General features: G+C 33.7%; 2 protein-coding genes across 5 annotated transcripts in view; one reads left to right on the top strand and one right to left on the bottom strand.

Moving 5' to 3' along the window:
• Window positions 1–3,586, top strand: part of dpysl4 (dihydropyrimidinase like 4) — a 42,373-nt gene extending 38,787 nt beyond the window's left edge. For 2 of the 4 annotated variants that reach the window (XR_012388163.1, XR_012388164.1), the window contains exons 13-15: window positions 56–227; window positions 895–2,069; window positions 2,194–3,586. Coding sequence is in view for 2 of the 4 variants with exons in the window: in XM_021480108.3 (XP_021335783.1) it covers window positions 56–227; window positions 895–986 (264 nt within the window). In the remaining 2 variants the exon portion in view is untranslated. Of the gene's footprint in view, window positions 1–55; window positions 228–894 lie in introns of all 4 variants that reach the window. The other 2 variants (XM_021480108.3, XM_005172971.6) reach the window with 1 other exon arrangement.
• Window positions 3,587–6,480: 2,894 nt separating this feature from the next.
• On the bottom strand, window positions 6,481–21,135 carry LOC100334340 (E3 ubiquitin-protein ligase TRIM39). The gene is made up of 6 exons (XM_002664053.8): window positions 20,587–21,135; window positions 18,396–18,491; window positions 15,633–15,863; window positions 13,102–13,124; window positions 12,272–12,390; window positions 6,481–9,731 (listed from the first exon to the last, which is right to left on the bottom strand). Exons 1-6 carry the CDS (start codon window positions 20,980–20,982, stop codon window positions 9,196–9,198), a joined length of 1,401 nt encoding a protein of 466 aa, XP_002664099.2. The 5' UTR covers window positions 20,983–21,135; the 3' UTR covers window positions 6,481–9,195.
• Between the last annotated feature and the right edge of the window lie 3,500 nt (window positions 21,136–24,635).

Below are 24,635 nucleotides of genomic sequence, written 5' to 3'. Positions count from 1 at the left end.
TTTAATGTAATGCTGTACATATAAAGCTGATTGTTGTTTTTGATGTATTGTTCAGATGGCTGATGCTCGTGGCGTTCCTCGAGGAAACTATGACGGTCCTGTTCATGATGTCATCAGCATGACTAAATCTGTTCCTGCCACTCCCACCACTAGAGGGCCCTCATGTCCAGGAAAGACCCCATTGGGCCCGACCAGAAATTTACACCAGTCTGGATTCACTTTATCTGGTAAACACCTTTTTGTTTTTTAAGAGCGTGCGCATGTACGTTAAGTTTTTTGTTCATTTTACATAACTTTATTATTATTATTATTATTATTATTATTATTGATTTATTAATAATAAATCATATATATATATATATATATATATATATATATATATATATATATATATATATATATATATATATATATATATATATATATATATGTGTAATGTGTATATATGTATGTATGTATGTATGTATGTATGTGTGTGTGTATATATATATATATATATATATATATATATATATATATATATAAATATATATATTGAAAAGAGGCCTTTAAGATCAAAATATCTCAGCCCTGGTAATATAACAATTTTAATATTAGTAAAATACTATTTAGTACTAGAAAAAAAACATGACCATGGCGTAGTCATAATTATAGTTCTGATTATTACCTTGAATATTGTTGTTACTGTTGCCATGGTCACAGAATGTCTACTTTTTAATAATATTATTATGACAATGAATCCCAAGTTCCCAATATTATTATGAATGTCATTGCTGTTTATACACAATCTGGGTTTTTTTTTATTGCCGTTTTTGTGTTTGCTTTATGTTTTTTTGCACTCTTACGAAAAAAAGAAAGTAAACTGTATCCAAACACACGTTTCCTTTTACGCAGGCACTCAGATGGACGACCACATCCCCAGGCGTACGGCACAGAAGATTGTAGCGCCACCTGGAGGCCGTTCTAACATCACATCCCTGTCATGAAGCTCTAATCCCAGCAGCTTCCTCTTTTACATCATCAAATAATAATCCCAATAACTCCATAAACTCGCCATGACCAATAGGCTATGCAGCGACTCGATATAGCTCTCCATATTCACTCTATTATTCTGCCTCGTCCTCTGCTCAGACTCACTCATAATGTAGCATGTTCCTCCATCGGAATTACCCACAATCCATTCTGCTTTAGTGTAGCATTGATGGCGTGGAGACGGATATAGTGGTTGTTGTGTGTTTGTGAACTAATGAATGGATCTCATTCTCATGGAAGTTTATTTGCGCTGTAGATTCATGAATTCAAAGTTGCCTTTATTTATTATTATTATTATTTTACAATTCTGACTTTTTGGTAGCAAACTCAGAATTAAAGTCAGAATTAAGTTATGAAAATGCTGAACTCCACAGCAAAAGATAAATTATGAGACGAAATGTCAGAGTTACATGAGACTATGTGTACAAATGTAAACTATTTATTAGATTTCCACAAAATAAGAAAATTTTCCCTTTTTTCTTTTTTGGAATTCTGAGTTTACATTTATCAAAGGTTTTCTTCCACTCAAAGTTCTCAAAAAAGATCAAGACTCTGAACTCTGAGAAAAGTCAGAATTCCATGGAAAAGATAAAAGTCAGAAATCTGTATTGTGAGCTGATATCTTTTACTGAAATAATTTGCTTATAATTTTACTAAAAAAGTCTGAATTGTGACATTAGAACTCTAAATTGCACAGGTGGAAAAAAAATTATTTTTAATCTGAATCTAAAAAATAAATTAAAATGTTTCTTTGAATTCCTATTTTTTAATCTCATTTAATTTTTTTCTTGTGGAATTGAGTTTATCTCATAATTCAGATTTTTTCTTGTGGATTTCAGATATTTAGTCTTATAATTCTGACTTTTATTCAGTGAATTTAAGAGTTTTTATCTCATAATTCAGACTTTTAAAGTGGAATTCAGAGTTTTTATCTCATAATTCAGACTTTAAAAAGTGGAATTCAGAGTTTTTATCTCATAATTCAGACTTTTAAAGTGGAATTCAGAGTTTTTATCTCATAATTCAGACTTTAAAAAGTGGAATTCAGAGTTTTTATCTCATAATTCAGACTTTTAAAGTGGAATTCAGAGTTTTTATCTCATAATTCAGACTTTTAAAGTGGAATTCAGAGTTTTTATCTCATAATTCAGACTTTTAAAGTGGAATTCAGAGTTTTTATCCCATAATTCAGACTTTTAAAGTGGAATTCAGAGTTTTTATCTCATAATTCAGACTTTTAAAGTGGAATTTAGAGTTTTTATCTCATAATTCTGACTTTTTTTGTCTGTGAATATTAGATTAGATTTTTACTGTAAAATTCAGTTTTTATCTCATAATTCTGATTTTTTTTTTGTGAATTTCAGAGGTTTTTAATCTCATAATTCTGACTTTTTTCTGTGTATTTCAAAGATTTTATCTCACAATTCATTTTTTTTCATTGGAAACAAAGTCAGAATTATGAGATAACACTGAATTCAACAGAACAAAATCTGAATAAGATATTATGAGATTTAAAATCTGAATAATGAGATCTCTGAATATCCACATTTGAAAATGTCAGAATTATGAATTGACTTCCAGATAAAATTTTGAATTATGAGATAGAAAAACTAAAATCTAAAAAAAGGTCAGAACTGTGAGATTAAATGTTACAATTCTTAGAAAGAAACAGTCAGAATTCCAAAGAAAAAGTCAGAATTGTTTTATGAAAACTCGAGTTTCTCCTAATCTGAATTATGAGATGAAATACTCCTAAATCATGCCAAAATTATTTAAAAAGACACAATTACAAAAGTGGAAAAAAGTCAGAATTGTGAGATTTAGTTTGTTCTGTGGTGGAAATAAGCTTCCATTCATACTAGTTCTGCCTTTGAACCAGTGCTTTCCTCTTGTGACCAGACATTTAAAGGGCAACTGTTTTTCCTGCACTAATAATGATGCAGAAATGGTGCACTTTACCTTTAAGAGCTGCACTTCATCACTGTTTGTGCTTTAAATGATGAAAAAAAGATGAACTACCTACTGATGGTCTTAGTGCTAAGATATTTTATTAAAGTAACTGCTATCCCAAGGTTTGTCTATGTTGTATCTGAGAATAGTGCAAAAAAAAACACATTGGATTGTAGACTTCTGCTTTACAGCATTCACCATTTACAGACTCAAATACAGCCATCAGAAATCATTCTTTTGTATGTTTCTAAGACATATTTGGTGCTCTCAATCTATAGATTCAACACAGCCAGTGTGTTACTGTGAGGAAAGGTCACTTTTTGAACCCAGATGAACATTTTTAATTCTTTTGAGATTTCTATTCCTGGAATTCATTTTTGTAGTCTTAATCTGTATTTGCTGGAAATCTCCATTTAGATGTAATTTTTGGTGCGATATTTCCCAGCTAAAGGTGAAGGTCAGTGAAGCTGAAAGCCATCAGCGGATTGTCTTTTCTACCTTCTTGTGTTCATTCTGTAAATATTTTTTTGTTTGTCTGTTTTTCATTTTTGTGCATGGTTTGCATGTCCTCAATAATACTAATAAAATGGATAAAAGAAAGTGTGATTTATTTTGTCAATTTTAGTTTTGAATTACACAGCTAAAAACTGAATTATGACATAAAACTCTGAATTCAACAGAAAAGAAGTCACACAGGAAAAAATTCAGATTTTTAAGATTAAAATCTCTGATTTTCCACCATAAAAAAGTCTCTGTAAGTATACCGTTTAAAAAAAGACACTGTAAAAATTCTGAATTACAGTAGAGATAAAATCTTAAAATAAAATCTCAAAATTTCACAAAACAAAGTCAGAATTATGATAAAAACACTGAATTCCACAGGAAAAAGTCAGAATTATGAAATGAAAATTTCTGAATTACACAGGAAAAAAAAGTCAGAATTATGAGATAAAATCTTGACATTTCACAGAAATAAAGTCTGGATTATGAGATAAAAATTCTACATTTCACAGAAAAAGTCAGAATTATTAAATAAAACTTTGAATTATACAAAAAGTCAGAATTATGAGATAAAAACTCTGAATTACACAGGGAAAAAGTCAGAATTATGAGATAAAAACTGATTTGCACAGGGAAAAAGTCAGAATTATGAGATAAAAACTGATTTGCACAGGGAAAAAGTCAGAATTACACACAAAAAAGTCAGAATTATGAGATTCAAACTCTGAATTGCACAGAAAAAAGTCAGAATTATGAGATAAAAACTCTGAATTGCACAGAAAAAAGTCAGAATTATGAGATAAAAACTGAATTACACACAAAAAGTCAGAATTATGAGATAAAAACTGAATTACACACAAAAAGTCAGAATTATGAGATAAAAACTCTGAATTGCACAAAAAAAAAGTCAGAATTATGAGATAAAAACTCTGAATTGCACAGAAAAAAAGTCAGAACTATGAGATAAAAACTCTGAATTGGACAGAAAAAAGTCAGAATTATGAGATAAAAACTGAATAACACACAAAAAAGTCAGAATTATGAGATAAAAACTCTGAATTGGACAGAAAAAAGTCAGAATTATGAGATAAAAACTGAATTACACACAAAAAAGTCAGAATTATGAGATAAAAACTCTGAATTGGACAGAAAAAAAGTCAGAATTATGAGATAAAAACTGAATTACACACAAAAAAGTCAGAATTATGAGATAAAAACTCTGAATTGCACAGAAAAAAAGTCAGAATTATGAGATAAAAACTCTGAATTGGACAGAAAAAAGTCAGAATTATGAGATAAAAACTGAATTACACACAAAAAAGTCAGAATTATGAGATAAAAACTGAATTACACACAAAAAAGTCAGAATTATGAGATAAAAACTGAATTACACACAAAAAAGTCAGAATTATGAGATAAAAACTGAATAACACAGAAAAAGACTCTGAATTTAGGCATTTATTCCAACAACAAAATAATAAAATATTAATGTAATTCCACAATCCACAAAGAGAAGTCAAATTACTTGCAGCTGGTGTGGTTTTGACAGCATATACAGACATTTATAGCACATTTTTTAAATAAAAGCATTAGCAAACTGAAATGCTCCACAGTTTAAAGTGTCCGCGGTCAAAAACAGAAAATAAGAAAAAAAAGTAATGCCTAAGTAAAGCATTTCCATCTTTCCAAAACTAAAAGAAACTAGCAAAATAGGCACATCATGTGACAAGAAAACAAATCAATATTTAAATCTCTATAATCATTAAAAAAAATACAGTCTAACATTCTATTACTCAAAAATCAGTGCAAACAGCATTTATTAACTAATCTGAGAAAATGAAAGTGAAATGACAGTATTCGTGACAGTACATGATTCATGGTTTTACTGTTGAAAATGTATCGATGATAAAAGCTTCTGCAAAAATAAAAGCTTCAACTTTAATAATAAAAAAAGCACCTACCGTCATGAACAGAGAAAATAAAAGAAAGAAACCTTATGGAAACCTTAAAGTGCTTATTTATGGAAATGCAAGGCAGAAGAAACATTGCAGAAGTTATTAATTATGTGGCATTTAGTATTAGAGTAAAATAACACCGTGAATTGTTATAAACACATACACATGGAAATTCAAATGCTTTAAAAATACTGTCTTGTCATGATTATATGCATGACAAAGTACTTAGGAAAATGTTTAAAGACACCTGTTGATTTGTTGGCTGATTACGCCGGACAGGTGGAAATGTCAATCTGAGAGCCACATCTGCTGTATGAACACACACTCTGATAAATACTGAGAGAAGACTGCACTGACATAACACTACCGTTCAATGCTTTTTCTTCTTTAAAAAAGAAAAGCTTTTAATTAGCTTTTCTTTTCTTTTTTTAATGATGAATTGAATAGAAAGTGACAGAGCTCTTTATATTGTCATACTGTCAACTTTGTTCATCAAAAAAAAAAAAAAAGAATATTGATTTCATATAAATGTTTAGAGAAATGAGCTGAATCAACACAATTCTTGAGTATTGTACAAAACAATTAAGTGACTCAATGAGATTGTTCAAACAAAACAAAGCATTCCCAATAATGTACTCACACACAGGTCATCCAAGATAAGGGTGACTCCCAAGTGATGTTTATCAATAGTTTTATTAACTAATTTTTATTAACTATTATTTCTAATGCTTTTGGTATTTGCCATGATTGTAGTACATAATATTCTACTAATTATTTACTCAGCACTGGTGATGGATGAGGAGATTCACCCAAAAATGTGTAAAGCGCTTTGAGTGCCCAGAAAAGCGCTATATATAAAATGTAAGGAATTACTATTATTATAATAATAATAATTATTATTATTATTATTATTATTACTACGACTACTACAAGGTACTAAGATTTAATGCAAAAAAGTGCAATTTAAAAACCTGGTTTAATTAGGGAAGTTTACCAATTATTTTTTTAATTATGGTAGCATGTAACTGATTTTTTTGTCTTTGCCATAATGACAGTTTATATTTTACTAGTTGTTTTGCAAGGTACTAGTATTCAGCTTAAAGTGAAATTTAAAGGCTTAACTAGGTTAAGTAGGCAAGTTAAATAATTAGAAATAATTTAAAAAACGGCAGTATCTAATTTGTTCCTCTGTCATTAAACATCTATACTCCGCATACACGGACATCTTCTCTGCTAAAATATGCATTGGATGCCTTTTTAAAATGTTAGAGAAATACAGGAACATCTTCTTTGTAAATTTATACATATATATTGAGTTATCAGCTTTGCCATAATTATAGAACAGAATATTTTAGTTACTTTGCAAAATGCTAGTATTCAGCTTAAAGTGCACAAAGTAAAGGCTTAACTAGATCAGGTAACTCTTATCTCTAAAACTGTAGTTTGTTAACTAATTCATCTCTTTCACAAATAGTTTTAAAAACTAATTTCTTTTGTCTTTTCCATGACGACAGTACATAATATTTTACTAGTAATTTACTAATAAGATACTGGGGTGTAACGGATCCCGTTTGATCCGTGATTCATTTGGATGACAGCCCATGATTCAGAACACACGCGGCCCGCAGATTAATGCATTTTATTTTTACTGGTAGATTAATCCTAAATTTGTAACATTAACAGAGAGACCGCCTCTTGCATTATTCAAATCACTTGTATGAAAGCATTTAGTACTTTTTCCTGTAAAATATAATGACGGAAGACGTTGTGGCAGGTTATTCGGGATGTGTTGGGTTTATAGGTTATTAAAGGTGTTTTCTGTCACCTCTTGTTTAGTCTGCATTAATGCATTCAGGTTAAGCTGCACGATTAATCATTGAAAGTACGGGATTTTAAAAACCATGCAGCAAGTTATAAATGATGGTGATTTGCAAATGTTTATTAATACTTCATATGGCTGCATTCAAATCTTTGTTTGAAAAATGCAAAAATCAAAAAAAGAGATTCAGCCTTTAGACTTTTGAGTTAGTTAGAAGTTACAAACAGTCAAATAACACAGCAGTACTGGGATAACAGTTTATAGTTTAGATATAACCACTGATGTGTATGGTAAAGGATAAAATCAAGGTCGTATGCATTTTACTTGAAACTCAAAAATGAAAGTTGTAGGCAGCAATTAGATTATTTAAACAATTGGTGAACACGCCATTAAAGATATGCCACTGAATAATTCTTCAAAAATGATCATCTAGCAATGAAACATGAAGTGTTACCAGTGAATAACTGAATTATTTATTGAAAATTAGACTAAAAATAAATATGGGTATAAGAATTATGTTAGATTTCTACATTTAGTATGATCAGCAACAGTGGTAACGGAGTTTTTCACAGTACTGAATATTTTATAGTTTATTTTTATTCAGCCGATTATTTCTACATTTTATTCTTAATAAAATTACAGGTTCTAAGTTCTGTTTGTTAAAACCAAAAGTGTCTTGCAGTGCTGTTTTTGTAATAAATGTAAAGCAAATGACATTTGTCTCTTCCACTTTTTGGATGATCTGAAAAATGGTCTGATCCTTGACTAAAAAAAGCACAATGTGGTCTGAACCCAGGGTTCATAAACACTTTGACTACTAAAACTCCAGGGCTTTTCCATGACTTTTCCAAAACCTTCAGGTAAATATTGATGACCTAATGCTTCATGTAATGTCTACATATATGCGGTAAATAAGAAAAAAATGTATGTTTAAATTTATTACAGCATATCAATATCAAATGTGAAAATATATGTTTGTTTATTTTATATCTTTAAAATAGTTTTTACAAAATAATTTGTGTGAAAATCTTTTAGAAATGTTGGCTTGTGTTTTCATAAGACTTATTGAATAAGCACAAATTAGCCTTTAGCACCCACATTATCTTACCTCTGTAGTTAGAGACTGTTTCTGGACATGACACTCAAAATGTATCTTCAATTACGATGAATGCAAGTGAAAGAGGTGAAGCTGAAACTGCAAGTTGCTTTTTGCCCCACACAGAGAGTGTCATGTAAAGGGATAGACATGGTAATTGTATTTGAAATTTAATCTCAAATATATTAAGTACACAGATATTTGTTATACAAATTTCCAAGACTTTTCCAAAACATATTGGGTTTATTTATTTATCAGAAACTTTTCCAGGCTTGTCAGAGCAATTGCCTACTGGTTAGTGCACTGACATATGGTGCAGTTGCACCTCAGGGCGTCCCGAGTTCAAATCCCGACTCGAGGACAATTCCCGTCCCTATCCCCTCTCTCTCTCCCACTTCGTTTCCTGTCAAAAATACTGTTCTATCCTCTCAATAAAAGGCAAAAAAGCCAGAAATAAATCTTTAAAAAAAAAACTTTTCCAGGCCTGGAAGATGCCTTGTCAAAATTTCATGACTTTTCCAGGTTTTCCAGGAGCGTATGAACCCTGGAACCGTGAGATTTGTGATCCGTTAGACAACAGTATAGCCTAAGACACTAACATTCAGTGCAATTTAAAGGCTTAACCAGGGTAATTAGAAAAGTTATCTAATTCTTTCCTTAAAACCAGTAGCATCTAATTACTTTTGTCTTTACCATGATGACTGCAGGCTACATAATATTTTCTTAGTTGTTTTGCTGTTAATATTCAGCTTAAAGTGCAATTTAAAGGCTCAACTAGGTTAATTATGCAAATTAACTAATTATTTCCTTAAAAACAGTGATATCTGCACGTATCGCTCTCATTACTCCGTGTACACCGACACCTTCTCTGCTAAAATATGCATTGGATGCCTTTTACAAGTGTTGGAGAAATACGGAAACACCTTCTCAGTGAACTTATTCTTATACTTGTATATAATTGAGTTATCAGCGGCGTCGGAGAACGTGACTCTACCGGCTTCACAGTCCAGCTGAACGCGGATCTTCTGCGGCTTCTTCTTGAGTTTGAGAGGAGCGCTGGTGGGCGTCCGGGCGCGATACTCTCCTCCGTACAGCCCCACAGTCCACATACCGCGCTCAGGACTCGGAGGAAACCACTCTTTGCGTTGAACGCTCTCTTTGACCACCCCTAAAGCCCATTCGCTGCAGTCTCCTACCTCCACGTCCCAGCTGTGCCGCCCCGAGACCAAGCCCTCTGAGCCCAGGACGCACTCGTAGAAGCTGAAGCGCTCTGGGTTTTCAGGCAGGAGCTGCTCTTCTTCACTGTAGCGGATGGTGGTGAGGTCGTCGGATAGAGACACACACACGTCAGCCGTGTTTGGGTTCAGGATCACTGGAGCTGGAGGAGGAGTTGGAGAGGTGTTCAGAGTTAAATATGAAAACATTGGCGAGGTGAGCTTTCGGGTAGTGGTTTAATTGGATGCTTATTGTAGTGACACAAACACCACCAGTATTGTCACTTAAGCATTTCTAAAGTAAGAGGTCCAATCAATAAAGATCATCCGCCAATATACTGCTTTTCTGGGTTTATTAGCCTATCATACTGTTAGTACAGCTGCATTTTCTACTCACAGATCCATTGTATAATGCACTCATGAATCAAATAGGATGGTTTTCCATGCTCACAGCAATCCACGGTCAAAAAATGATGTGCTCCCCTTGATTACACACCTGCGTCCCTCTTCCCGTTTCCCTATTTGTTTATTCAGAGCTGTACTCCACCCAGAGTCCAATCAAGAATTACAATACAAAAGAAAACAAAGCGGCTCTTTACACTCATGCACTCATAAATAATTATAATAAAATATTATCTATCTATCTATCTATCTATCTATCTATCTATCTATCTATCTATCTATCTATCTATCTATCTATCTATCTATCTATCTATCTATCTATCTATCTATCTATCAAACCAACCACATACCCACTCACCCACCCATCCATTTATCCATCCATCCATTCATCTATCTATCTATCTATCTATCTATCTATCTATCTATCTATCTATCTATCTATCTATCTATCTATCTATCTATCTATCTATCTATCTATCTATCTATCTATCTATCTATCTATCTATCTATCTATCTATCTATCTATCTATCTATCTATCCATCTATCTATCTATCTATAAATATATGTATATGCCGAACAGACAAAAAATACGATCAGTTTTCATCTTTAAAAAAAAAAGTTTATTATTTAGTGGCTTAGTTCACTGAAAATGTGATGAAATATGCAATTTTAAAGGGGGTGTTCCATTTATGCGGAGCACTACATATAAAAGATATATTAAACTTTAAAAGATAATTTTGTTAATGTTATTGAGTTAAACTTGTTTTGCTGTTAATGTTGTTTTTACTACCTGACAGTCTTGTCGTCTATCCCGAGCAACAAATAATAACTTGACTTCTAGTTGATCATTTGGAAAAGTGGCAGAAGGTAGTTTTTTCTGATAAATCATCTGCTGAACTGCATCCCAATCATCACAAATACTGCAGAAGACCAACTGGAACCCGCATGGACCCAATATTCTCATAGAAATCAGTCAAGTGTGGTGAAGGATAAATCATGGTTTGGGGTTATATTGAGTATGGGGGTGTACAAATGATCTGCAGAGTGGATGGCAACATCAACATCCTGAGGTATCAAGACATTTGTGCAGCCAATCACATTACAAACCACAGGAGAGGGCAAATTCTCCAGCAGGATAGCGCTCCTTCTCATACTTCAGCCTTCACATTTAAGATCCTGAAGGCAAAGAAGGTCAAAGTGCTCCAGGATTTGACAGCCCAGTCACCAGACATGAACATTATTGAGCATGTCTGGGGTAAGATGAAGGAGGAGGCATTAAAGATGAGCCCAAAGAATCTTGATGAACTCTAGGAGTCCTGCAAGAACGCTTTCTTTGTCATTCCAGATGAGTTATGTACAAGTTATTGGAGTCACTCCAGAGATGTATGGATGCAGTCCTCCAAGCTCATGGGAGTCATACACAAAATTAACTATTTTTCCACTGCACCATAACTTTATATTCTATACTGTACATTAGTTCTGTTACGTGACAAGACTTTTGTCTTAACAAAGTCAGACTCTACTGTCCTATTTTAATAATTAAAAATCAAGGCATGATCATATTTTATTTTGCTAAAATAAGCATAATCTAGAGGCCTTTGCCTTTAATATAAGACACTTCTGATACCAAATGATCAACTAGAAGTCCAGTTATTATTTGTTGTTCCTAAAACTTGAATAGGCGACAAGACTTGTCAGGTATGCAGTGTATATACACCATGAATTTTTACTTATTTTTCAAATATTTTCACAGTGCTTTTTAACAGAGTTTTTTTCTTTTTATTTTAATCATAGCAGTTTAAATTGACTCATTTCTGATAACAAATTATTAAATAAAATGTAGAAAACGAATAAGTAAATTAAATACATATCACTAGGGGAAAAACGATCTTCAACGCGGAAGTGCGCTCGTTTTTGTGATTGTTTTCCAATTCAGTTGCCTATGAGCGAAATGACTGGGAATAATGAACGGCAAAAAATGGTCAAACTACTCCCTTTGCAAACAAGAATTTGCATGATTTTTCAGACAAAGTAGAACAATGCAATATGAAAATATCAGTTTGCAACATCAAGCAGCAAAACGAGCTGTTTTTATCATCTAAGAATGAATGGAAGTGATTGAGACCGGAAGGCTCAAGCCAAAAACATTCAAATGACTGCGTCCACTCGTATGCAGAGGATATGGTGTATAGAATAACTACTTGTGAATCTTTTTATGGCCTAATTTCTTCATATTTCACAGATCCACCAGAGCATATGTTATGTGTTATGCAGAGAGAGCGGAGGTGAGTTTGCTCTTACTGTAAGTGACTGCGCTCTGCATTTTCTCCCATACTCTGAACTTGAGCGAGCCGAGGTGTTTGGCCACATCTATCAAAGACTCCGAGATTTCCACTGGATCCTGAACTGTACAGTCCATCCTGAGACAGAAACACAGAGAGTTATTTTTCCTGAAATTGACAATAATCATCCAACTTATCAAAACTTAATATTTAATAATCATTTTTGTCTTGAAACAAAAAAGAATTAGGTTTTGCTCTTCTTAAAATTAAGCAAAATTTAAAATACAACTTAATTCAAAGTATGTAATAATAACTAGTATTTTCAGTGTGTCAAAGTATGTATAAATTAGTAGTTGAACAATCTGGGTCTTGGTAGCTAATGTCAATAATTTACTAATTTAGCATTAGTTTTTAATTGTGCTATATAAATAAACTGTCACTGTCATAACAGATGTGATTGTGTATTAAAATTATGATATTCAATTTGTAATCCAGCTTGATAATGGAAAATGACACACAAATACCCGCAGATTTTTTTTTACTTCATAATATACATAATTTTAAATATAATGTAATATAATGTTATATAACTAAAAATTCTCAAAAAAAGTTTATTAAATTTATTTATAAAGTTATTTATACAGTTTATTAATTTAACAGAATAAACAAATGTATGACAAATGTATTTAAATAACATCAAAACTGAACATATAAGACAATTAAATTGATTATTGAATATATAAATTGATTATTGAATAAATAATACAATAAATGTAACTCACTGAAGCATATCAAATATACTATTAAATGCGTATGACAAAAGTGATTTATGAAATGAAAAATAATTACCGTTCAGAAGTCTTCTTGTAGCTCTGTTTACGATAAAAACAAAAATTACCTGTTACTTCAGTTTTTTAACCCTCCTGTTGACTTACAGCTCAAAAAAAAGAGACTCATGCACCATTTAAACCTTTTGTTTTTGTATCTTGAAGTTTAAAGAAATTTTCTAGAAATTACCCCAACATTATAAAAAGTGAATGATTATCTATATTAATATTTTAATGAAGGCTGTAATGCTTTAACCTTTATAAACAATGTCTTGCTAAAACCTTAAAACTTCGCCACCTTATAATTATAAGGTTCTATCTGACCTTTTTGTCAAAACTGAGCGATTGATATATTCTTACGAAAATGACAACTTATTTAAATTATATGATGTTTTTATATATATGTTTTATCCACAAAGTCAAACTCTAGCTTGGCTCTATAAGGTTCAGCATTTCGAGCGCATGCACGAGGACCAATCAGGATCAGCATTGACAGCAGCAAAGACCAGAAAGAAACGCACAATTGCTTCTTCTCAAAATTGAGAAGAAACCTGAAACTGAAAAGATGTGTGTAAATGTGATGATTTAAAAGCATTTTTTGACATTGTTTTTTACATTGTTAGAAAAGAAACAGCTATAAAAAATTAATTATATTTTAAATGTAAAATATATTTTTTATTTGTTTACATGTAGTCAGTGAAACTTCTTAAGTGTTCATTAAACTTTGTTAAATAACTGATTTGCTCATTTTCTTTAAATTTAAAGTCTTTAAATAAAGCCTTGAAGGGCACTTAATTTATTTACTTCATGGGGCATATAATGAGATTAATATAATTCATATAAAGTATATAATTCAATACATATTACCATATTAATTACATGTGAATGTAATTTTGAACAAGAAAACATGTACATTTTGAAAAAGAAAAAAATACCTTACACTTCCAAGGCAACTACTTACAGTTGAAGTCAGAATTATTAGCCTCCCTGTTTATTTTTTTCCCCTAATTTCTGTTTAACAGAGGAAGCTTTCTTCAACAGATTTCTGATCATAAAAGTTTTAATAACACATTTCTAATAACTAATTTAATTTATCTTTGCCATGATGACAGTAAATAATATTTGACTAGATATTTTTCAAGACACTTCTATACAGCTTAAAGTGACATTTAAGGGCTCAACTAGGTTAATGAGGTTAAATAGGCAGAATAGGGTAATTAGGCAAATTCTTGTATAATGATGGTTTGCTCTGTACACTATCGAAAGAAAATTTAGCTTAAAGGGGCTAATAGTTTTGTCAAAATGGCTTTTAAAAATGTAAAAACAGATTTTTTTTCTAGCTGAAATAAAACAAAACTAGCTCATTCAGGGAATCTCCGGTATTTTTCAAGTTTGGAGTCAGCTGTTTTCCAGCAGTTTTGCAGTGGAGCGATGTCAGAAGTGGCTGACGTCAGACACTCATTTTTTAACCGTAGCGCCAGGAGTCTAAGGGTGCTTTCACACCTACACTTTTGTTTCGGAACGTATCTCGTTTGCCCAGTTAGCGCGGTTCGTTTGGCATATGTGAACAGGGCAATCGCGATCTGTTCTGCGCCAAAGTAATCGCTCCGAGATCGCTTGAATGAGGTGGTCTCGGGTCGATTGAAATGAACCCTGGAGCGGTTCGATTGCAGTGAGAAAGCGATCAGATCCGAGCGCGGTTATATCACAGTGTTTTATGGATATGTAATAGGCTTACGGCTATATGAAGAGAGAATTAGGAGTATGGCGGGAAGTTTCGCGAGTCTCTGGATGCCCACAAACGAGTGATGATCTCCCGGTAATCTCACGTCTCCCTCCCGGTCATCAAATAGGCATCGTCGCGCACCCTTCTCACCCCTCCCCACCACATCTCTCCTCAGACACGTCGCGCGCACGCGCACCTTGTCAATCACCACCAAACCACCACCTCTCCTGACAGCTGAGCGGGACTCTGCAAAATAAACCCTGAAACTCTGTCCAATGTGAGGAGAGTTTACTCACACGTGACTTGTTTTAGCTCTTTTGGTCCGTTTAAAAACTTTGCAGTGTGAAAGCGAACCGCTCCAAGAGCAACAATCTAACAATTGTAATCTCTGTTTCGGAACAACTGAATCGATTTACAGGTGTGAAAGCACCCTAAAACAATTGAGGTTGGTTTTATTTTCACACATTCATTTGTTTCAACTGACCCTATATTGTTTATCACAATACTTTGAATATTCACTCTGAAATCGCATTTACATACAGTATGACTTCAAAACAACATTAGGACTATTTAATTGACTGTGAACAATGATGTACTCTGATATTCATTGCCTGCCAATATGATTTCACTATTTAGAATGATCAAACAATACTTTTCTGAAATTACATTGTTGAGGAAAATTTCTGACTGTGCAGATATAAAACCAACTTTACCACAATGATAAAACAGGAGGTTTAAACAGCGCCAAGTCGTTATGAATGTGATATCTAAAAACGACAGACCTTCAGTAAACACCATTAATATAAACTCTTGATGTATTTGTGTACCTTGAGAAACGGCATGTCCTCAGCGCTCATGGCCTCCTCTGCGGAAGTGAGGGTTTCTTTGAGCGTCGTGATCTCGTCGGTCAGCCTGTCCATCTGCTCCTTCATCTTCTGGCTCTTCTGCTCCTCTTCCTCACTCAGAGCTCTCAGTACGGACGTCTCCTCGTCATGCAGGAACTGATGGAGCTTCTCGAAGTTTTCCTTTATCAGGCGCGCTGTGTTCTGGGCCTGTCTCTGTGCAAACATCAGACAATTTCAGAAAATAATAGATACTGACAGGTTTTTTGAGAGACAACTTCTGACTAACTAACCTATATTTAGGTTAGGGCTGCACAATATATCATTTCAGCATCGATATCGCAATGTGTGCATCCGCAGTAGTCACATCGCAGCACATGCAATGTTGGATTTATAGTTTAATATAGAGTTTAATCATAATGGAGTAAAAGTTTATCATCTGCATGCAATTTTAAAGAGATAATTCACCCAAAAATTACTTACCCTTTACATTCAATCAAGTGAAGGGTGAGTAAATATTGAGTGCATTTTCATCTTTGAGTAAACTGACCCTTCAGAGTTTAAAACATCCAGCCTAATATATATATATATATATATATATATATATATATATATATATATATATATATAYACACACACACACACACACACACACACACACACATACACATATATATATATATATATATATATATATATACATATATATATATATATATATATATATATATATATATATATATATATATATACATATATATATATATATATATATATATATATATATATATATATATATATATATATATATATATATATATATATATATATATAAAGCCTAATATTACATTTAAAAGTAGTCATTTAATAGTAATACACTTAAAAATGTTTGTTTAATATGGGTTGTATACTAGTATTCCACTGTATTACTGTACATAAACAGGCATAGCCATTTGAGTTTTGAATAAGCCAAATAGGCTAAAAAATGATATATATATATATATCCAAATTAAAAATTATATATATAAATTCTAAAATCGCCTCTGGTTAGAGTTCTGACGTGTGTTTTTACATCTTTAGCCCGCTAATGCTCCGTTCAAAAACCTTCTGTGACTTGCAGACAAGGGAGATCTGGAACAACATAGGGTCCCACTTTATATTAAGTGGCCTTAACTAATACATGATTTAATACATGTATGTAATTGCATCTGTAATTACTTTTGTATTTACATTTGTAAATACACTGTTGACCATCCCTTACACCTTAACCCACCCTTAAACCTACCCATTCCACCAAACCTGTCCATAACCCAACCTCTATCCCAACTCAAATGCACCACAAGTGTTCTCAAATACATTATAAACACAGTAAGTACATTGTATTTATTTTTTGATGTAAGTACATAGTAGTTAAGGACACTTAATATAAAGTGGAACCCAACATAGTAAGCCACTTGACATACATACTTTGCATGCAGGATTATTGATGTATAGACACACTAGTTAGCAAAGTGCGCTAATTTGTATTTCTATTTTTTTAGCTAGTGTAAGTTGAAGACTTTTCTTTTTCATATTATTATTTTCTTATTTAGTGGATTGGGTAAGGGATTAAGGGAATATTTTTGTTATATTTATTTCTTTGATCTGCTAGCGCAAACTTCAGTTCCCTCTCCAGTTTGTTTTGGTTCTTTTCAACATTATCTTATTGTTTGTAAATATTGTAAATACTGTGGGAGCAATAAATCTTTGCGATGCTAATTCGTTATTTTGTGTTTTCTCTTGCCATCTTCATCATCAGTTTATTCTTTGGTCATCTCTTTGTTACTATTCCTAATTCCCATGACATATTTCCAAGGATCGTAACACAGTTGAAGCCTGAATTATTAGCCCCTCTGTTTATTTTTTTCCGTTATGTTTAACGGAGAGCAGAATTTTTTCAACAAATTTCTAAACATAACAGTTTTAGTAACTCATCTCTAATAACTGATTTATTTTATCTTTGCCATGATGACAGTACATAATATTTGACTAGATATTTTTCTATACAGCTTAATGTGACATTTAAAGGCTTAACTAGGTTAATGAGGTTAACTAGGCAGGTTAGGGTAATTAGGCAAGTTATTGTATAACGATGGTTTGTTCTGTAGACTATCAAATAAATGTATAGTTTAAAGGGGCTAATAATTTTGACCTTAAAATAGTTCTTAAATTTAAAACTGCTTTTATTTTAGCGGAAATAAAACAAATAAGAATTTCTCCAGAAGAAAAAATATTATCAGACATACTGTAGTCTTTATATTTTTAGAATAAGTTTTGGGTGATGAGACATTCTAGGGAGAGAATTATATTACATTAATAATATCTTCTGTGTTCTGAAAACTATTGTCTTACGGTTTTGGGCCAGCCCATAGTAATGATGAAATAGTAATACATTTCTGTTTGTGGTGACAAATTCTTAAAAGGGTTAGATAGCTGATCACTTCCATTAATTCATATTCCTACAGCTTAGTCCCTAGTCCCTTTCATTTGAGCTTTAATGCTTGTGTATTTATTTGACTTTTTATTTATTTATTTATTTTTAAATCTAGTTAGAGAATTGTTCAAAAATTAAACACTGTAGTGCAAAGTCAACACAAATATTGTGTTTGGTTCCAGTGTGTGCATCTGGAAGGATCAGAGACTTTCCTCTGTTAAAACACTCAGAAGCAGTCTGGATGTGCTGTTAACGTTGGCTTGCGCTGATCTTACCCTGATGTGCAGTGAAGTTTCCTGGCAGCTTTTCTTGGCTGCGTTTAAGGTCTCCAGTTTCTCTTGCAGGGGTCCAAGAGCTTCTCTCAGCTCCCTCTGAAAACAAACGAATCACTGTCAGTTCCTAAACGTCATCATTTAAAACTTATCCATCAGAAGTGACACTTTCACGATTCAAACCTACACTGCAAAAAATGCTTTTCTTACTTAGATTTTTTGTTTTGTTTCTAGTCCAAATATCTAAAAGTTCTTAAATCAAGAAGCATTTTCTAGACAAGCAAAACATATAGTCTTGTTTTAAGAAATAATATGCCAAAATGAAGTGAGTTTTTTCTTAAAACAAGCAAAATATTGTGCCAATGGGGTAAGCAAAATAATCTTATCACAAATCGAAAAACAAGATTTTTTGCTCGATTTAAGGAAAAACTCACTTCATTTTGGCACATTGTTTCTTAAAACAAGACTATATGTTTTGCTTGTCTAGAAAATGCTTCTTGATTTAAGAACTTTTAGATATTTAGACTAGAAACAAGACAAAAAAATCTAAGTAAGAAAAGCCTTTTTTTTGCAGTGTAAACATCAAGTCTATAACATTCAGAATCAGTTTGATTTAGTTGTCATTCATGCACAGTTTGTTAAACCCTGCCCAACTGCTGTTACTGTTGAATTAAACTGTATTAAAATAAAAAAATACAAATAAATAAATAACATACATAAAATCAAAATGCATAAATAAAAGATATTTAACTAATTGAAATTAAATGTATAGCTTAAAATATTGTGTTTTTAAATCAGGAGTGTCCAAACTCGGTCCTGGAGGGTTTACCTCCAACTTCAACACACCTGCCAGGAAGTTTCTAGTATATCTACACGGCAAAAAAAAGCTTTTCGTACTTAGATTTTCTGTCATTTCTAGTCCAAATATCTAAAAATTCTTATATCAAGAAACACTTTATAGGTATGCAAAACATAATGTCTTGTTTTGAGAAATAATATGCCAAAATTAAATGAGTTTTTCCTTAAAACAAGCAAACAAATCCGCCAATGGGGTAAGCAAAATATTCTTGTTTTTCCTTTTGACATGAGATTATTTTGCTTGTTTTAAGGAAAAACTCTCTTTATTTTGGCATATTATTTCTTAAAACAAGACAATATGTTTTGCTTTTCTTCTTGATTTAGGAATTTTTTTATATTTGGACTAGAAAAAAGATTTTTTTAAAAGCTAAGTAAGAAAAGCATTTTATTTTTTGCAGTGTAAGAGCTTGATTATCTGGTTCAGGTGTGTTTGTTTAGAGTTGGAGCTAAACTCTTCAGGACACTGGCCCTCCAGGATCGAGTTTGGACACCCCCGTTTTAAATAAAATGAAGGTAAATATGAAAGAACAAAAGTAAAACTTGATATAAACTTGAGATAATATAAACTAGATATGGGGAAGGTTATAAAATTGCAAATTTTAAAAATAATTAATACATTTTAAAAATAATTAATACAATTCACAGTATGTATGGATGTTAAAACATCTGCACAGTTATTAGCCTAAAGACTCCAAAAAACATCAAAATATTGGCTCAATTTAAAGCAATTGACTTCTTCCGAGCATCACTTTATATATACAGTTGAAGTCAGAATTATTAGCCCTCCTGAATTATTAGCCCCCTGTCAATTTTTTATGGAGAGATGTTTTTTTCAACACTTTTCTAATCATAAAAGTTTAAATAACTCATTTCTAATAACTGATTTGTCTTTGTCTTGATGATGGTGCATTATATTAGACTAGATATTTTTCAAGATACTAATATTCAGCTTAAAGTGACATGTAAAGGCTTAACTTATTTATTAATTAATATTATAAATTAGGCAGGTTAGGGGAATTAGGCAAATCATTGTATCATGTTGGTTTGTTCATTAGACTATTAGAAATAAATATTGCTTAAGGGGGCTAATAATATTCAGCCCAAAAAAGTAAAAAAAAAATAAAAAATGCTTTTATTCAAGCTGAAATAAAACAAATAAGACTTTCTCCACAAGAAAAAACATTATAGGAAATACTGTGAACATTTCCTTGCTCTGATAAACATCATTTGGGAAATATTTGAAAAAGAAAATTCACATAAGGGAAATAATTCAGACTGAACTGTGTATTTGTCTGAACTAACACAATATCAGCTTGACGCAGCGTCTACTTCTCACCTTACACTCTTGCGTGGCCTCTTCAACCGAGCTGCACTCGTGCTCATCATGCTCTTCAGCCTGGCACTGACCACAGATCAGCTCCTCGTCCTCCATGCAGAACAGACTGAGTCTCTCTCTGTGCCGTAAACACAGATCTCCATCCTCCTCCACCGCTGCTTCTCCAGCCTCCACCCGCCGCCGCTGCCCCTCAAACAGAGAGTCCAGAAGCCCCTTCAACACGCTGTCCAGCAGCTCACGGCCATAACACTCCGTACAGCCTGGCCTGTCCTGCCCAAACTCACTCTGGCACAACTCCAGGCAGGACGAGCACAGGCGGTGTCCGCACGGCAGAAGCAGAGAGTCTTCGTTCTGACAGCCGGGACATACGGCTGGAGCTGGCTGCTGGTCGGACATTATGCTTTTCTGTCTTCTAAATGTCCTTCTGCTGCTGGTCCGCAGCTCTCCGGGTCTTGCACAATCACTATCAAAGGGAAATCCCCGGTTGGTGGGCTATTTATAAGCGGGTTATTTTGAAGCGAGCGCTCTGGGGTGTTTATATGTGTGTGTGGGGAGTCGTTTAGTGCTGATCGCTGGGCAAGAGTGTGTTGCTGAGTCACTATAGTGTGTGTGTGTGTTTGATCGTGATTAAAGCGTACCGTGATAGCACTTTGCCTAAAATCAAATCACTTACAGTTAAATTCAGAATTATTAGCCCCCCTGAATTATTAGCCGCCCTGTTTATTTTTTCCCCAATTTCTGTTTCAAGAGTTCACTCTTAGCTGATGATTGATTATAAAGCTTGTTTGGCATGCTGTCCCGGGAGAGAGCCCTGAGCTCAAAAGATCCTCGAGCCCGAGGCTTCGACAAGGCGGGAGGGGAGTTTGAGCTCCGGTAGATCTCGAGAACTCCCCTGCTGTAATAACCAATGAACAGTAAGTGATTGCTCTTGGGAGATAACGACATACTAGGAGCATGTCTATGGTGCTGATTTGGGTTAGTCAATTAACTTAAGTTGCAAGTTTTTGTACGGTGGGAGGAAACCGGGGAACCCGAGGGAAACCCATGTGAGCACAGGGAGAATGTGCAAACTCCGCACAGAAACATCTGCTGGTTTGGTCAAGCCTGGAACCAGAGACGTTCTTGCTGGAAAGCACTGGGCCACCGTGTCACCCATCTAGAAAGGAGGAGGAGTAGGGGTGGGAGGGGGGATTCTTCAAAACGAAGATATCAGTGGAATGTAACCCAGGGTATTTGTAGTAGTTTAGGAGGGGTCTGATTGGCGCATCGTGAATTGGATAATGCGGATCCAGCCGCTAGCAATCAAAAGCATGTGATCCTCTCTTAATTAGTTAATAAATAAACTTCTCCTAATGAAGAGATTTTGTCAACACATTTCTAATCATAATAGTTTAATAACAAAATTCTAATAACTGATTTATTTTATCTTTGCCATGATGACAGTAAATAATATTTTATTTTATATATATATATATATATATATATATATATATATATATATATATATATATATATATATATATATATATAATTATTTATTTATTTTTCTTTTTCCCAAGACACTTCTATACAGCTTAAAGCAGGGGTCTCAAACTCGCGGCCCGCGGGCCATTTGCGGCCCTCATACTATGGCAAGCCCAAGAGCTCATAAAAACACTATTAATCAATCGCGTTTACAATTAAAACGCCGCATTAAACGGCGCTAATACCATTTCAAACGCCGCTAAAAACGCCGTTCTGATTGCAAACGCCGCAAATAACGCGCGTAAACCTGTAAAAAACGCCGTTTTTAACGCCGTTTTAGTGTTAGTGAAAAGCGCGGTTTATGACGCGATCCGCTTGCCACAAAACGCCGTTTAAAACGCCGTTTTAACCCCACTGAAACGCGCGTTATAAACGGCGCTTTCCTGAAGTATAATGAGCCACGCCCGCTGATTTCCACAGCCAGTAAGCTTGAGCTGCTCTCACCCAATCAACGATTAACAGAACCAGACAAGACTAGTTCACCACTGATCGTAGCGGAAGAAGGGACTCTGAACTGATAGCAAATGCTTATTTACAAAGTACCTTTTACAATAGATCGATTCCACGTCTTTGTGCTTGTAAATGTTCATTTTAGATAGATGGCATCAGAAGAAATGTATTTTTGTAAGTGCCTTGGCAAAAGTGAGCGGGCATGTTATTGTAACCCTTATTTATGGCTGTTTACAGACAATTCTCTCCAACGTGGGCATCGTAAATAAACGCTGGTTACCAGGGTGATAATTCGTTTCTTTTCTTTAATCTGGAGCATCGACATAAAATTCACAAACAACATTACAACAGCATTGCATCTGCCGAATTCCTCCACTTCCTTTTTTCCCTCTTTCTCCTGCTTTCCGGTGCGCCTCCCTTAAAGGAGCCAGAGCACAACAATAACTTTCTCAACTAACACATATTAAACCTTGTATCAGACATATTGAACGTAAATAGAAAATCTTTTAAGTAGATTCAATAACATTTTTACAGTTAAGTATTAATTAGCAAAATATAAATTAAAATAAAATATAAAGTTACATTGACATAGCAGGTCTGCAAACGCAAACTAACCGACTCAATACTATTAGGGCTGCATGGGCAACATCAGTTGGAGGGCTAATGCAGATTTTAGCTCCAGCCCATCAAGCACCTGCCAGCTTTAGTGGTCTTGAATACGTTGGTTAGCTTGTTTGGGTGCGTTTGATGTGCGTTATAGCAAAACTCCACAATGCCATCCCTGACAGGCCCTGCCAGGTGCATTTTAATAGGGCAGACCTTATGACTGATTTTGGACCCTCTTGTTCCTTTCATTTAGGCTATTTATTCACTAATTTGTTATTACTTTGCATTGCTGCCCAAGTTACTGACTTAAGGCAGTATAATATACTTTTATAGTAATAATAATGCGCACAGTTTTATTATTACATCAATGAATTAGTGCAACGATACCGTTTATATAAATGCGACAGATCTTTCAGTGCCAAACAAGGGCTTTACATTATTTTCATTCATTCAATTTCTTGTCGGCTTAGTCCCTTTATTAATCCGAGGTCGCCACAGCGGAATGAACCGCCAACTTATCCAGCAAGTTTTTACGCAGCGGATGCACTTCCAGCCGCAACCCATCTCTGGGAAACTTAACATTATTTTATTCTCCATATTTATTTCCGTTTTATTTCAAATAATAAATGTGTACAGTTTTAGGTAAAGACGTCAAACTATGCTTGCAAGCTAACCCACGGTTAGACTATTCTATACCGATAAATAAATATAGTGAAATCAGCAAAATCATCACGCTTCACGTACACTGAAAAAAGTGTTCAGCCGTACCCAACCAATATAAATGAGAAAAAGTTAAATGTTACAATCTAATGTCATTAAAAAATAAAAAATAGTAGCTATTTGTGTTAATTAGTTAAATTTTAAAGCATTAGTGTAGACAGAAAAATACCTTTAAAAGATAGCTACCTAAATACAGTTATTACCGAGAGAATTGGTTAAATTTTGGCATGGATAACACACAACTCTAGACTATATACCTTTTTTTTTTATAATTTTAAAGGTAAAAATAAAGATTTATGTTAGGTTATGATAAGTGTGCAGTTGTCCGCTTTGCAAATGTAAAAACACCATCATAAACCATAGGCAGTTTGTTCTCCCTGCGTTCGCGTGGGTTTCCTCTGTGTGCTCCGGTGTCCCCCACAGTCCACATGCGGTACATGTGAATTGAGTAGGCTAAATTGTCCGTAGTGTATGAATGTGTGAGAATGAGTGTTTGTATCTCGCTCCATAGTTTGTGGATGTTTCCCAGGGTTGCGGCTGGAAGGGCATCCGCTGCGTAAAAACGTGCTGGATAAGTTGGCGGTTCATTCCGCTGTGGCGACCACGGGTTAATAAAGGGACTAAGCCGACAAGAATATGAATGAATGAACGAATGAATGAATGAATGAACGAACGTTCTTTCTGTGTGGGATGTCTTGTGGGGTAAAACGGAGCATCCGGAAACCCACGCCAACACGAAAAAAAAAACA

Source organism: Danio rerio, chromosome 12, assembly GCF_049306965.1.
Source record: "Danio rerio strain Tuebingen ecotype United States chromosome 12, GRCz12tu, whole genome shotgun sequence".
Classification (NCBI taxonomy): Eukaryota; Metazoa; Chordata; class Actinopteri; order Cypriniformes; family Danionidae; genus Danio; species Danio rerio.
This window is presented reverse-complemented; position numbering and strand designations above follow the sequence as displayed.

What these genes read in the sequence shown, in the direction of transcription:
- LOC100334340 (XM_002664053.8), bottom strand. Translation starts at nt 20,982, where the DNA reads ATGTCCGACCAGCAGCCAGCTCCAGCCGTATGTCCCGGCTGTCAGAAC. An exon ending in AGGCCACGCAAGAGTGTAAG is followed by an intron (nt 18,492 to 20,586) that starts GTGAGAAGTAGA and finishes GTTTGTTTTCAG; the next exon opens with AGGGAGCTGAGAGAAGCTCT. An exon ending in TACAAGAAGACTTCTGAACG is followed by an intron (nt 12,391 to 13,101) that starts GTAATTATTTTT and finishes TTTCTGTCTCAG; the next exon opens with GATGGACTGTACAGTTCAGG.